Below are 13,809 nucleotides of genomic sequence, written 5' to 3'. Positions count from 1 at the left end.
CCGCCGCCCCTTCAGTTACAAGACGCCTTCAGCTAGCTCCGATGCTGTGTGAGATCGTGTTACAACAAAAGTATGAGGGCGCTGTACTGCATGATTGATCGACCGTATATCGCGTACCGAAGTTGCATACCAAATAAACCGTACCGTACCCCATATACTGGTACGGTACGTGTCATCAGTGCATCAGCTGTATTTTTCAGTTGCATAATCATATCCTTTTGTGTACTAGACTGTACGTGTATGAGATGTATCGTAATAGACTAGACGTGCAATGCAGTGGTGTGACAGTGACGGTGAACGGAAACACGGGGGTGGAGTTATGGTTGTGACTTTTTGTTTCGGGCGACTTGCCATTCCAATCTTCACAAGCAACCAAAACTATCGAGTAATGCACTGACTCAGTCATTCTGTGCCACGTATTGCCACTGTCAGACTGTGCCAGTCACTTTGCTTTGACTTAAGAGTCACTCACTATACAAATACTAGTTGTCGATCATATTTCCCCCCAGTTTAATTCATTGCAATGGCAATAGCAATTGGGAGGCCCAAGTGTTTACTTCTGCTTGAAGTTTGCATGCTGGCCATACAGTGCCTTGCAGTGGTGAGGATTTGCACTGCACACCCACAGTGCTTGGACTTTTTTGCACCATTTGACCATAATCAAGAGCAGCAGCCGGAGTTCTGCACCCTATACGATGAGTTTGGATGCTGTACAAAAGAAATGGATCTAGAAATCCGGCAGAACTTTGAAGATATTGTGGCGGAATACAAGGGAATTCATGGACCACTCACGACAGATTGTCTCAACTTCCTGAAAGAGATTCTCTGCCAGGAGTGTTCCCCGTACGCTGCCCATCTCTTCGATGCAGAAGCCACGCAACAGAGAACACGACAGTTGCCTGGGCTTTGCAACAGTTACTGCACCGATTTCCACCGCTCCTGCAGCCAACTTGTCCCCTTCATCACCACGGAAGAGTCCGTGCGACAGGCCGCCGCCAACTCAGCAACTGAGTTTTGTGAGAAGATGGCCATCACAGATGTGGATTATTGCTACCCTGATGTCTTGGCCAATGATGATCTCTCGCAGTGGGTTGAGGAGGCCCAGTCCGGTACCGGTCGTGGCCAGTGTCTGTGTCTTGAGGAGTTTGCCAACGGTCTTCAAAACCCCCTCCTCGCCATCCACGCCAACGACAACACCCACCGTTTCTTCATTGCCGAGCAGATAGGAATCATCCACGTGTTTCTGGAGAACCGGACCAGGCTGGTTGAACCCTTCCTTGACATCCAAGACTCGATTTTAACATCCAGCCGGAGGGGCGATGAACGGGGGCTACTGGGCGCTGCCTTCCATCCAAACTTCACCCGCAATTCCAAGTTTTATGTCTTCTACAGCTCAGGAAGCTCCAGTGACCAGCTCATTCGCATCAGCGAGTTTATGGTCTCGCCAGAGGACATGAATGTAATTGACATGCAGACGGAAAAAGTGATTCTGGAGGTTGATGAGCCGTATGCCAACCACAACGGAGGCCAGTTAATGTTTGGGCTGGATGGCTACTTGTATGCTAGTATTGGTGATGGAGGGGCGGCCGGTGATCCACTGGATAGTGGCCTCAATAAGTAAGTCTGTCCATCAAATGGACAGATCACTTGTCCGAATTTTGCTGTTGGAAGTGATTCTTCCGATTGGAGATAGGATGGCTGAATTCTTCCGATTGGTGATAGGATGGCTGAATATAAGGCCAAAAAAAAAAAATAAGTCAGTCTCTGGTCAGCGCGCGCAACGATGTTCCGCGGTAGCTCCAACAGCGCCCTCTATTGCTGCACATCCTCAATTTTTTCTACCAAAGAGCACCAAGGAATGGGAAATTGCACCAAGGCAAATGATCGAGAGCACCAAGGCAAATTATGGAGGACACCAATGTACATGAGGACACCAAAAAAGCAAAATAGTACCCCACCTTGTCTGTACAATCCAAGCTTGAAGAAAAAAAAAGAAAGAAAAAAAAAACACAAAAAACAAAAAAGCCGCGTCGCTGCGTCAATTCCGGAACTTTGGTCTGACCAGAGACCGAATATTTTTTGGGGGGCTTAAACTTAAATCCTAAAACAAAATGAGCACATCCGAACAGTTTAAAAACCCATTTGGTATCTGTAGTACTAGTACATTGTATTGAAAGAATTTCATACCTGGAGCATCACATCACTTGACACCCTGTGCACAAACCCTATGCGACTGGTCTGAAAAAAAGTATTTTCTGAGTAAATGCTCAATATCTTCCCCTGCTAAATTTGGCTTTTTTGGATCCCATGTTTATTGTTATTGCTTTCTGATGCTTGATAGGTCGCTGCAGGAACAAAGTTAATGATGGCCATATGTGAAATTCTTTCCCATTGTATTATAAATTGTGTTTAATTAAAATATAAAACCATCAACTTTATTTTTATTTCACAATTTTCACAGTGAAATGAAATTGACATTTTTTTTCCAGCAATAATCTCATTTGATGTCTAGATCTGCATCACAGAACTAGATGACAAAAGCATTAGCGGCAAAATGTTGTCTGTTTCTTCCTTTCAAGGAATGCAGTGAACTTTTTTTTATTATTCATAATTTCCATGTGCAACAAATTAAAAAAATTGAAATGTTATCTATTCTTTTGGAACATTGCAGGAACACTCTTCTAGGAAAAATCATCCGTATTGATGTGGACCACCCGGCCACCAATCAGACCTATGGCATACCCCCGGACAACCCCTTTGTTGGACAGGAAAACGCCCGCCCCGAGAACTACGCCTATGGAATCCGCAACATATGGAGGTGTGCGATAGACAGGGGTGACAGAGAGAGTGGGTACGGCAAGGGTCGAATCTTCTGTGGAGACGTCGGCCAGTCACGGTTTGAGGAGATTGATATCATCGTCAAAGGCGGGAACTACGGCTGGCGAGGGAGGGAAGGCTATAGCTGCTACAATGACGATCAGTGCAATGATGAGTGGCTCGGTGAGCAAACATCTTATGTCTTAGTGTCTTTTTTTTTTAGTCCAAAATAGGGGTGAGCAATGAGCATCGGGACCAGGTACCCGAGTACCCGAACGCTGATGTCAGATTATGGGATCGGGTAACCGTAACCAACTTTACAAGTTACTTAGTAACGCCTCAGACAATGAAAAAGAAAGGTTTGAATGCCATTTGTGGGGAATTTTCAAAATGAAAACTAGGCTATATGGAAAACCAAAACAGATTTCACGTTTATGTGCATTTTTAAACGTGCGACAGATGGCGCTCGCAAAAGTTGCAGTTTACACTGTCAAGCGGTAAAGCCCTTCAGACAACTTCCAAGATTTGAATTTTGGGGTTGGGTTTCTTTTACGGGTAGCCGTGTTTTACTTCAATAGGGTACCCGATTCCTGTACAACCGGTACATGCTCACCACTATTCCAAAATTTGGGAGTCTCAAAACTTACAGGTAGTAAGCACTTACAATACATTAACTTTAAAAATCATAAATTTTACATGTAAATATTGTGTTTACAAACTCTTAATTTCTCTTTTTTTTTTTGCAGCTGATGAGATTCTACCCATTCATGCTTATCCGCACTCTGTGGGCAAGTCAGTCACAGGAGGTTATGTGTACAGAGGCTGCCAATCGCCCAATCTAAACGGCAAATATATCTTCGGTGACTATGTCAGTGGGTAAGATGGCGCAATTACAGTTCTTAAAGTGTTAAAAGTAAACCTGAAATTTGAAGTGTTTGATATTTTCAGCCAGCATGCCAGGGGGATCGCACAAGTTTAACTTGCAGTATTTGTTGTTGTTGTTGTTGTTGTTGTTCAAATGCAATGTCAGTTGATGTAATTGCTAATAATTTGTTGGATTCCTCTGCAGCCGACTTTTCTTCCTCACGGAAAATGCAACACGTGATGAATGGGAAAGCCAAGAGATCTGTATGGGCGACTCGTCTACATGCCTGGGGAAATTAGTCAGTTCTTACCCTAAGAACATCTTGTCATTTGGCGAAGACGAAGCAGGTCAGTGTACTACTGTAAAATGACCTGATTCACTTCTCACAAATGCGCAATCAGGCAACTGTCACATTACCCCTTTCAGTTGAAGTAATTAACCCCCCATCCCTGGCCTTGTCATTTTTGTTTTCTTCAGTTCTCCAATCTTGACCATTCTCCTTGTTTCTTACATGTAAACTCTCTCAAAGTTATTAAGCATTGTTGTCCTTAACTAAGCCCTATGAAACATCAGCACTCCAGACACAGCCCTAGCCATAGTCAAAGACATTGCCATCACCATAACCATCACCATAGTCATGACTGAGCCATAGCTATAACCTAACCTTAGGTTTGGCTTATAAGAGCCTCTTCTTCTGCCATCTGCTTTGTCCTTTCCAAAATTCCATCGATTGGATCATCTTGAAAGAAGAATTTGGCCCTCTTTTGGACTGTTTACTTTAAATACTCAGTACCTACAATTTTGATATTTTGAACTGCTCAAATATTATTGTTTGCACATAGGTGAAGTTTACATGCTGGCAACGAGCTATGCAAGCACAACGTTCAATGGAGGACAGGTGTTTAAGATTGTAGACCCAGCAAGGTATGGTATATCTCAAAACAGATAATATGCTTTAGATTTTGTAACTTCTTTGTGTAAATTCTTCACTATTGGATATTTTTGAGAGGTGCTTTTGAAACTTGCGTAGCCGTCGAGTTCTTTTCTGAGTTTTATCAAGAAGCTTCAAATTTAGACACACAAAGCCAGAAATGGACCTGTTTTAAAATCAGTGTTTTTTTTTTTTTTTTTTAAATTTATCCCCTCGTGCTAGGAGGGGAAATCCATCGGAGTGTTTTGGGGAGAAGGAATCGGTGGACGTCAATGGACCAACTGTTGATTTCAAGCCCAGTGATGCCAGTAAGTTTACGCAAGTTCTTAATTTGTTTTGGTCGTGTAGTGGCAAACTGCATAGCCCAAGTACCATGAATTATATAGCGACAAAAAGTACAGTTAGATTCAGGGTCAGCCTGTCTGATGTTAAATCATCATTGCTTTTTGTGCCAAAAAAAAGGAATTTTTTCATGCATGTGTGCTTTCCAACAAAGTACTATTAGCTTGTGTTGTAAAACTGTTCTACAAACCTTCTGCGCTGCATGAATTCAATTACCAAACCTCAGAATGGAAATATATATAGTACAAGAACTGTTAGGGGTCATTCCATGAAGTTGAGGAACAGGCCATAATTTTCTGAGGTCTGATTATAAAACAGTTTTTTCTTTTTTATGGAATTGTTATTTCTAAAACAAATGTCATTTGACAATAAGGCTATAAGATGAGCTTTTAAATGATACCACGCTCGATGATATTAAAAAAAAAAAGGTTATGGCGTCCGGCATAATAAAATGAGGAAAATGTGTGACAAAGAAACTTACAGTTCAAAAATAACTCATTTTGAAAAGAAAACAAGTGGACTGGAGTTGAGGTTTTACACAAATTATAGCGAGAAGATGTACCCTTTCTATTGAAAAAAATAAATATCAGATGTTAAAATGTTTTGCCAAAATGGCATGCACAATTGGGTTGTGGATGTAACACATGGGTGTCCTGTGTTTCATATTATGTTACATCCACAACTGGCTTGTGCAAAGTTGTCTTTTTGCAGCAATTTAGGTCGGATTGACCCCAATATTTCATGATTGAACTGGTATTTGTAAAAATAATGTGATCGTAGTCTATGCAAATAAATGTTTTGGCCAAATATGAAGAAAATCTTATGCCTGTGGGCACATGGTGGCATGTCCGTGTTACATCCACAACCGGTTGACATAGTCATGCCTAAAATAAGTATGAAAATCATGACCTGCAATCTGCAAATTGCCCTTGAAACAGAGATTTGGGGACAACATTTCTAAACACACACAACATTTAGTTCCATTCATACCGAGGTGAAGAATACCGCATTGTGATGTAGTGGTGTCCCACGTGTTACATCCACAACCATTCTTTTTTTTTTTGTTGGAAATAACAATTTTAGCATTTTTTAAAAGTATTTAAGTATGGATATTATTAAATGAAGCTATTTGATGATAAACTCAAGTTTGGTGTGAATTTGAAGCATTTTGAAGTATTAATTATGAACAAAACAAGGTTTGGATGTAACAAGACGTGGCGTCCGGTTACATCCACAACTTCTCCATAGTCATTACATGTAAATATACATGTACTTTGTGTACAAATTGACCAACTTTCCAAAATCATGTGACTTAAATTTGAATGAATTGCTAAACCACAATGTATGAGCTATCAAAAAAATGCATAAACAAAACTTGTCATGCTTGGACAAGCAATTTGAAAATTTGACCCCAATGTCACACTTTGTATCTCAACTTCGTGGAATGACCCTTATACAGTATGTGAAACGATCTTACTCTTTACAAATTTGTCCTTGTACATAGGGCTGTTCTGCCTCTGTCAGTTGTTTTTTCTACTTTGTCAATATTTTAGCAATGGGTACAGGGTACAGAGACCAACGTGTACACAAACAATGCAGTGTGCGATTATGACAAGGTCATTCAGAGTTGTAAAATGTGCGCAGTTCTTTACAAATGCATGATGTTTGCTGCACAATCTGTGGCACACTTTGTCTGTTACAAATGTTTGAATTAAATTGGGTCCGTGCAGTGAATTTTTCATAGGAACACATTTTGTGCAACTTTCTACACCTCTTAATTAAATGTATGAACACTATTTGGAATCGCTTTTTGGTTCATTTCGTTAAATTCCATTTCATTACTTACACAACAAAGAATCACCAAAGAAAAGAACATTCACGACAGCAAAGTGTCCAGAATTCTAGCAACTTTTTGTAATGAAGTAGCTGCAACATTGAGGTTTCTGCCCGGAATGACATCACAGTTTTGCTCGCGAATGTGGACATTTTCATCAGCATAAAAACCACAAAGGCACCAAAATACCCTTCAAAATGGCAAAACCAAAATTAAGGTTAACTTTCAAGGGTAGTATGAAAAAAAATTACATTGCATGTGCCAATAAGTTTCCAAACCTGAAAGTAAAATACTTGTGTGCCTATAGGGTATAGATCCATTGCATTCAGCAGCCATCTTAGAGGTGTCTTTTGTTACGTTAATTCATTAACAATGAATGCACAACATGCCTACTCTGTTGAACAAAAGCACGCACCCCAACAATGGTTGCAGTGCAAACGGTCTGTCAGATTGGCAGAAAATGTGCATGTGATCCTTTGCATGATAAATAATTCACATTTTGTATGTAGACCAATTTCAAATGTATGTGTTTTTGAGATTCACATTAACATCAACTTCACTAATCGTATGTCTGAAATACTAACACATGTATGTGGGTATAATCTTGTAAATTTAGGGTCAAAGTGTGACATTTTTCCTGTCCCTGTTACCTTGGTACTTTTTAATTTTCAATTCAAGTATCAGTAAGATTTGAAACTTTGCATGGTGGTGGTAGGAACAAGTGAAGGTTTGCGGTAACACCATGTAGAAAAATCTTTGGGGAAGATGAGTGGTTCTGAAAAGAGTTTTACAACAGAGTTTTACAACCAACCGGTTCTTTTCAGAACCAAACATCTTCCCAAAAGAGATATCTACACGGTGTTACTGCAAATCTTCACTAGGTTCATTCAAGTATCATTAAGTATGACTTCAAACAATTTTTCATTTGTTGGGTAGGTAGTTTGCTATTCATAATCACTCGGAGGATGACTGCATTAAGGAGTGCATCAGAATTATCAAATCATAGATGTCAGATGAAACAGGGACAGGAAAAAAAGTGGACCCCAAATTTATAGGATGACGCACGTGTAGAAAGTGGGTTTGTTGTAAATGTGATTACATTAGGAGGTAAAAAACTCAATAAAAACTCAAGTTCAACAGTTTTTTGAAAAAAAGGAAAACTGAAACCTGTGTTGCCGGTAAAGTAAATAATTCCATGAAGCCATCTATTCTCATGCTAAAAAGTGATTCTAAGTCGAGAAAAAAAATTAAGATTCACCAACAACTGCTGGAGTTACATGTATCACAAATAATAGGCCTACTGACACCCAAGACGCTAGAGGTTTGTTCATATTAAGAAGAAAAATAGTTTCGTGCGTAGGCGTCATTATGCGACCCGGTGCACCCCAAGCACTAATAGCAGCGTGTCCAGCATATGAGGCCATCACATGAGTTAAAGAGGTTGTGGAATGCTCGAAGACATTTCCGTCATTTTTTGGGTATATGTAGCCTAAGGTGTGATGAAATAAAAACGATTATTGTTTCTGTCATGAAATGAGTACAAAGGGTACTTTTGAGAGCTATTTTTCAGGTCCTGTTTCGACCCGAACATGCAATTTGTGTAAAAGTCGTCGTTGCGGGCAGCAAACAAAACACAGTAAATCGTGACGTAATAAACAGGACTCGTTTATGCTACTCTGCATCGGGAGTCCTGTTTATTACGTCACGATTTACTGTTTTTTGTTTGCTGCCCGCAACGACGACTTTTACACAAATTGCACGTTCGGGTCGAAACAGGCATGACAGGATTTGAAAAACAGCTCTCAAAAGTACCTTCTGTACTCATTTTATGACAGAAACAATAGTCGTTTTTATTTCATCACACCTTAGGCTACATATACCCGAAAAATGACGGAAATGTCTTCGAGCATTCCACAACCTCTTTAATGCACCATCTGTACCATTCATATAACTGTGAGTTGTTCTGGCAAAATGAGACAGAACTGGGCGCAGGCCATAGCGGAGAAAAAATTCACAAACTGAATGGCGTCCATTTTTTAGATTTTCCGATAAATTTATTGATATTCATAACCTTTGTGTCTACCACACATGTTTTAAAGAAATAGTATAGAAATCATTGAACAAAATCGTTTTTAACCCTAAGGGAAACCAATTGGCATCTTTCATTTGCAAGGTTACACAATTTGAAACTTCAAAGGCCTTTTTCTCAGTATTTTACTTTTTGACTTGTTAATAAGCGCAAAGTGTAAAGCTACAGTCCATCATTTGCAGCTATCCCCCTAACTATTGTTGAAAAACATACTTGGTTGAAACATAGCAAGGGGATTAAACTCCCTTTATTCTTTAAGACATCAACGAAAGAAGGCCTTTCCTATGGTGCGTCTTAAGACGCAAGCGTTGGCACAACGCACACGCATGCGCGGTTGCTATAATTCGTCGGCTCAGTGCGCGACTGCGCGTTGCTGCAATCGGCTCAGTGAGAACGTGTCACGGACGCTGAATTCAGGCCCAATTCAAAACATAATTCAGCAATTTTTGATTTGAAATCGAGGTCCTAGATCGTTGTTTGCTCGAAAGCTGCTGAAGCTGAGCTGAAATTTCATCAGGTTAGTTGTTCAGCACCCTTCTTTAGATTTTGAGCACTTTTGTTGCTTCAAACGAACAAAATGCACAAATTACAAATGATGGACTATACCTTTAAACAGCCATAACTTGTCAATTGAATGTCAAATTGAAGTGCAACGAACAGTATTGTACTTCTCTTTCCTAATACCAACAAACCCTCATTTCAACCTCTACCCAGTTGTGTCTTCTTTTGCCAGAATGCCTCAGATTTGTCCGAGCAGCATTGCATGTACAGCCTGCTTCTGCTGCATGTTTGTGGTAACTGGATTTCTGTGTAAATCTAAAAGACAATTGGCTTTGTGTTTAAGCAATGTCAAAATGAATCAGACCTGGAAATTCCAGAGTTTTCATCGCTAACCAAAACAGCAAACCCACTACATGTTAGGTACATGTGGCATGAAAGCTGTTGTATTTGTGGCTTCACTCTGTGTTGACACTTTCACACCAGCCAGCATTAACCCAGACCATGCTGTCATCTCCACCACACCCACCCCAGGCAAGGCTGCCCTCATCTGCACCCCCAGCCTTGTTGCCATTGCCTTGCTTGTCTGCATCGCCATGGTATTGACCAATGAGATTTCCTCATCGTGGTCACATGCTCGCCTCCTGCATATTCAACAGGAGGCAGGGGCCGTAAGCCTTCCGTCTGCAAAGAGGAGGAGGATCGGGGAACCATCAACAACCAGACAGTGTGCACTGCAGACTTTGGTGAGTTAGTGACTAAATTGAACCTAATCAACTTTCCTTTGTCGTTTATATGATGATGAATACAATTCTATTTGAATAGATCTCTCTGAAATCTTGTGCATCTTGATCCACTGTGAATGCACATCAACAGATGTGGAAACGCTAGTTTCTGTGATTGTGGTATTGTACATGTACATGCTGTGGATAAAGTACGTATGGGCCGCAGTGTATTTTTTTGAGCAGTGGGTATCAATTTAGTGAGGGGAAAAATGCTTTAATAGATTTAACACTGTCTTGACCAATAAAGAGACAGTAGGGATGGATGAGGTGCTGTAGACACTGTGAGACCACTCCTAAGAGCTCTAGTACGTGGGACATGCCATGGGTAAGCGCTGGGTTGCTCGCCTATGGTATGAAGTGCGCACGACCAATGTCCATCTGAATGTTCAGAAGCCTGTTGTAGCATCTTTGCATGGGTGCTGTGTGCATGGCAAAAATGGTGTTCAAGACATGACATAAGAACAAGATAAATATTTATAGTTGAAATGGCATGTCTCATGTTACTCACTTTGTCAATATTTGGGTGGTACTTGTCCACCGAGTCAATTTTATTTGCTAACTGGACACCACCAGTGGTTATGCACTCATCAATTGTAAGACACCCCCCCCCCGACCCATGGAAAGTAATGGTGTGTCATTGTCTAACAGTGGGTCATCCTTCTGTGGAATCTACACACCCCCTGCGACACACTAAATGTATACGTTTGACGCTGTTTAGCAACATTTTTTATCCACCTATTTAATACGGACTGTAATGTACCTGAGGAAATATGATACTCCCCATTTTGTTGGACACACCAAATCATGACTTGACACACTCCTGTGTCACAGCCACGCACCCTCAACTCATGGGGGAGGGGGGAGGGGATGGGGGGTCATGGGGTCCGTCTTACAATTGAAAGGTTCATTAATCCCAAACTGCCGTTGATCCCAACGTGTCAATCCATCAACCAAGAAGAAAGCCCAAATCTGTAACAAATTGCCATCAATCTTATACCTTTCCCTCACCCAGTCCTGTCAGGCAAAGTGGTATCCGTCAAGCAGTTCAGCCGCGACAGGCGGGTGCACCTCAAAGTCTTCACAGTAGATCACCAGGCCCCGTACACTCCCCGCATCTCCAAGGAAGTCACAGCCACAGTCACCTGCAAGCCCCACCGGTGTGACTGCCCCAACCTGCAGGTGGGCAGGATGTACTACCTGAGTGGAACCTACCAGAGGAACTGGAAGCGCTTTGTGCTCAACGCCAACTCCTTCTGGCAAGATTGGACCTGGTTTCTGTCCTTCCAGGTCAAAGTGCACAGTATCAAGTGTGGTTGGATGTGAACAAAAAAACAACCCAAAATCAACCCTAAAACAACCACTAAAAACTTATTCAAAACATAAAACAATAGATATTTGCTTGGCTACAATAGGTTAACCGTAGAAGTGTCGTGCGACGAAAAGTTCTTGTTGCTGATTCTTAGCTGATTACTCGGCAACAGTTTCTGCAAAGCAGCTTCTCGAAATTGGTCCGCGATTTTGATGCCAGGTGACTGAGTACCCACAAATATAGATCATATGCACTGCAGCCATCGTTGAGGCATGTACTTTTGTTCAATGAGGATACACACCAGTAGACCTCTTGTGCATTCATTGGTTATGAATGAAAACAACAAAACGCACCTCAAAGTTGACTGCTGAATGCCATTAATCTATACCAATGTTTACATAATGTACCTCTGACTAGCATCAACAACAGTTGGTATTATGTATCATAAGCGTAGGAGTGAACAGAGAATAATGCAGCGCATCTTTTTCCCGTGAGGCTACATATAGGACACACTACAAGAATGTTAGCTTTGGTCAAGGCATTCGACAATAGTGTCTGTTGATCAATGGTTTGCTGCTAACATAAATAATAGCTGCGCGCTATGGCTCACATGTTCTATACGAAGCGTGAACAGCAACCTCACTTGGCCAGGCTACAATATGCAAATCAGTTGGTGCTGGTTGAACCCCTTGGAACAACGGTAGAGTTTTTTCAGGCAGTTTTTGTTATTTTGTCGCTAGATTGATGTCAAGTTTTATTTGGTCTGAGGACTCCAAACTTGTTGGAGAATGTAGCCACACTATCCAGCTCTCTATCCATGTACAATATGAGCCTTCACGACCAAGTACTGAATAATAAAATCATCTTTATTCGCACAGGAGCTCGTCGCTGGAAATCCAGCGAGAAATTAAGAAAAACATAAGCCAAGGCGCTTGGTTGTTGCAAGGGGTTCGACTAGCACCAACTGATTTGCATTTTGTAGCCTAGCCGCATATGAGGTCACTGTTTGCACTCCATACAGTTGACAGTACATGTGAATGCATACATGTAGCACTGTTCATGTTAGCACCCGACCGTCGATCATCAGACACTATCGTCAAACAACTTGACCAAGGCTACAAGAACGTTTGTCATGTGTAACTTGTACAAATGATAGTGATGGGGCATCTATACAGAGGTTCACAACCGACACCTGTGTTAATTATTTTCAATGATTTCAGAACAAAAATACGAGTTGACTGGCAAGATCTGACTAGCACTATCAAATTCCTTTTGTTGTACTTATATTTTACACATTATCATTGCTTTTCAAAGCGACAATCTATTTGGATAATTCTGTTAGTTATTTAGTATTTTTTTGGGAGGTGGGGTGGGGTGGTGTTGGGGTTGTATCAAAAAGAGAGTGTGCAGATTCTTTGGATGATCATTCTCCTTGAACAGTAACAGAATTGACAGACTTTTGCAAAATACTGCAAAAAATAAATGTTGGTGGATTTGAGTGTGTGGGATTTATATTAACGAATTTTGTACATTGACGAATTTTGTGTCATTTTCATTTACGGGTTTTTGGGTAAATTATCTATGAAAAACATGGTACTTGTCGTTTTCCAAATCTTTTGTAACCAAATTTTGTATAAAATGTTTTTGGTGTATACTTTTTTGACTGAAGCAAATTATATGCTATTATTTGCTTGATTATGCAGTTAAATTGGTAAGGTGCAGGGATTATGATTAACGATTTAAAAAACTTGAAAATTCTCTTGTTTGGTAATGAAATTACTTGTATATGTTGGATTATAAAATATTTTTCACAAGCAGAAATATTTTTGATAGCATGTCATACTTTGTATGATTTTTTTTATTGATCATTTTATGATTGCAAGTTTAAATAATCATTTATACATGAAAATATTTAAAATATATATTGCCAATACTCAGTGTCATATTTTTCTAAATTTAATAAAAAAAATCCTGTTGTTTTGCAAGTGCTCCTTCACAAATAAAATAGACAATGAAGTAAATTATAAGATTCTGTGCAAATATGATTACACTTGTATTTATCCATAAAATATTATTTGCATCGTATTAAGTTAAACATTGAACCCTCTTTGTCTTGTGCACTTCATAACCAAGTTTTGCTGAAACACTTTTGCTCATAGAGTCAGCTCCCATACTTCAAGATCTTTTTGAGTTAATATTCTGTGGAGTATGGATAACATTTCAAAACCCAGGGGTGTGAGTGAGCACTGATAAAAATAGCTGAAAACAGCTGAAAAAAGGTGTAAAACAGCTGAACTTTGGAAATCTCCTATACTTTTGTACACAGCAAGTGAGGGAAA

At 40.3% G+C, this 13,809-nt stretch overlaps 1 protein-coding gene across 3 annotated transcripts; it reads left to right on the top strand.

Moving 5' to 3' along the window:
- The first annotated feature begins 131 nt into the window (after positions 1-131).
- Positions 132-13,497, top strand: LOC119741024 (HHIP-like protein 2). 3 transcript variants are annotated; one of them, XM_038216593.1, is made up of 8 exons: positions 132-1,617; positions 2,672-3,000; positions 3,564-3,693; positions 3,887-4,029; positions 4,525-4,606; positions 4,836-4,921; positions 9,863-10,122; positions 11,174-11,385. In XM_038216593.1, exons 1-8 carry the CDS (start codon positions 524-526, stop codon positions 11,246-11,248), a joined length of 2,199 nt encoding a protein of 732 aa, XP_038072521.1. In that variant the 5' UTR covers positions 132-523; the 3' UTR covers positions 11,249-11,385. The 3 variants fall into 3 exon arrangements, with proteins under 3 accessions (XP_038072521.1, XP_038072520.1, XP_038072522.1); XM_038216592.1 differs by having other exon boundaries at positions 133-1,617; positions 10,036-10,122; positions 11,174-13,497; XM_038216594.1 differs by having other exon boundaries at positions 133-1,617; positions 9,911-10,122.
- Positions 13,498-13,809: the final 312 nt, after the last annotated feature.

Source organism: Patiria miniata, unplaced genomic scaffold (assembly GCF_015706575.1).
Source record: "Patiria miniata isolate m_02_andy unplaced genomic scaffold, ASM1570657v1 HiC_scaffold_5, whole genome shotgun sequence".
In the NCBI taxonomy this organism is placed as follows: Eukaryota; Metazoa; Echinodermata; class Asteroidea; order Valvatida; family Asterinidae; genus Patiria; species Patiria miniata.
Note: the sequence above shows the minus strand (reverse complement) of the source record. Positions and strands in the feature narration are given on the sequence as shown.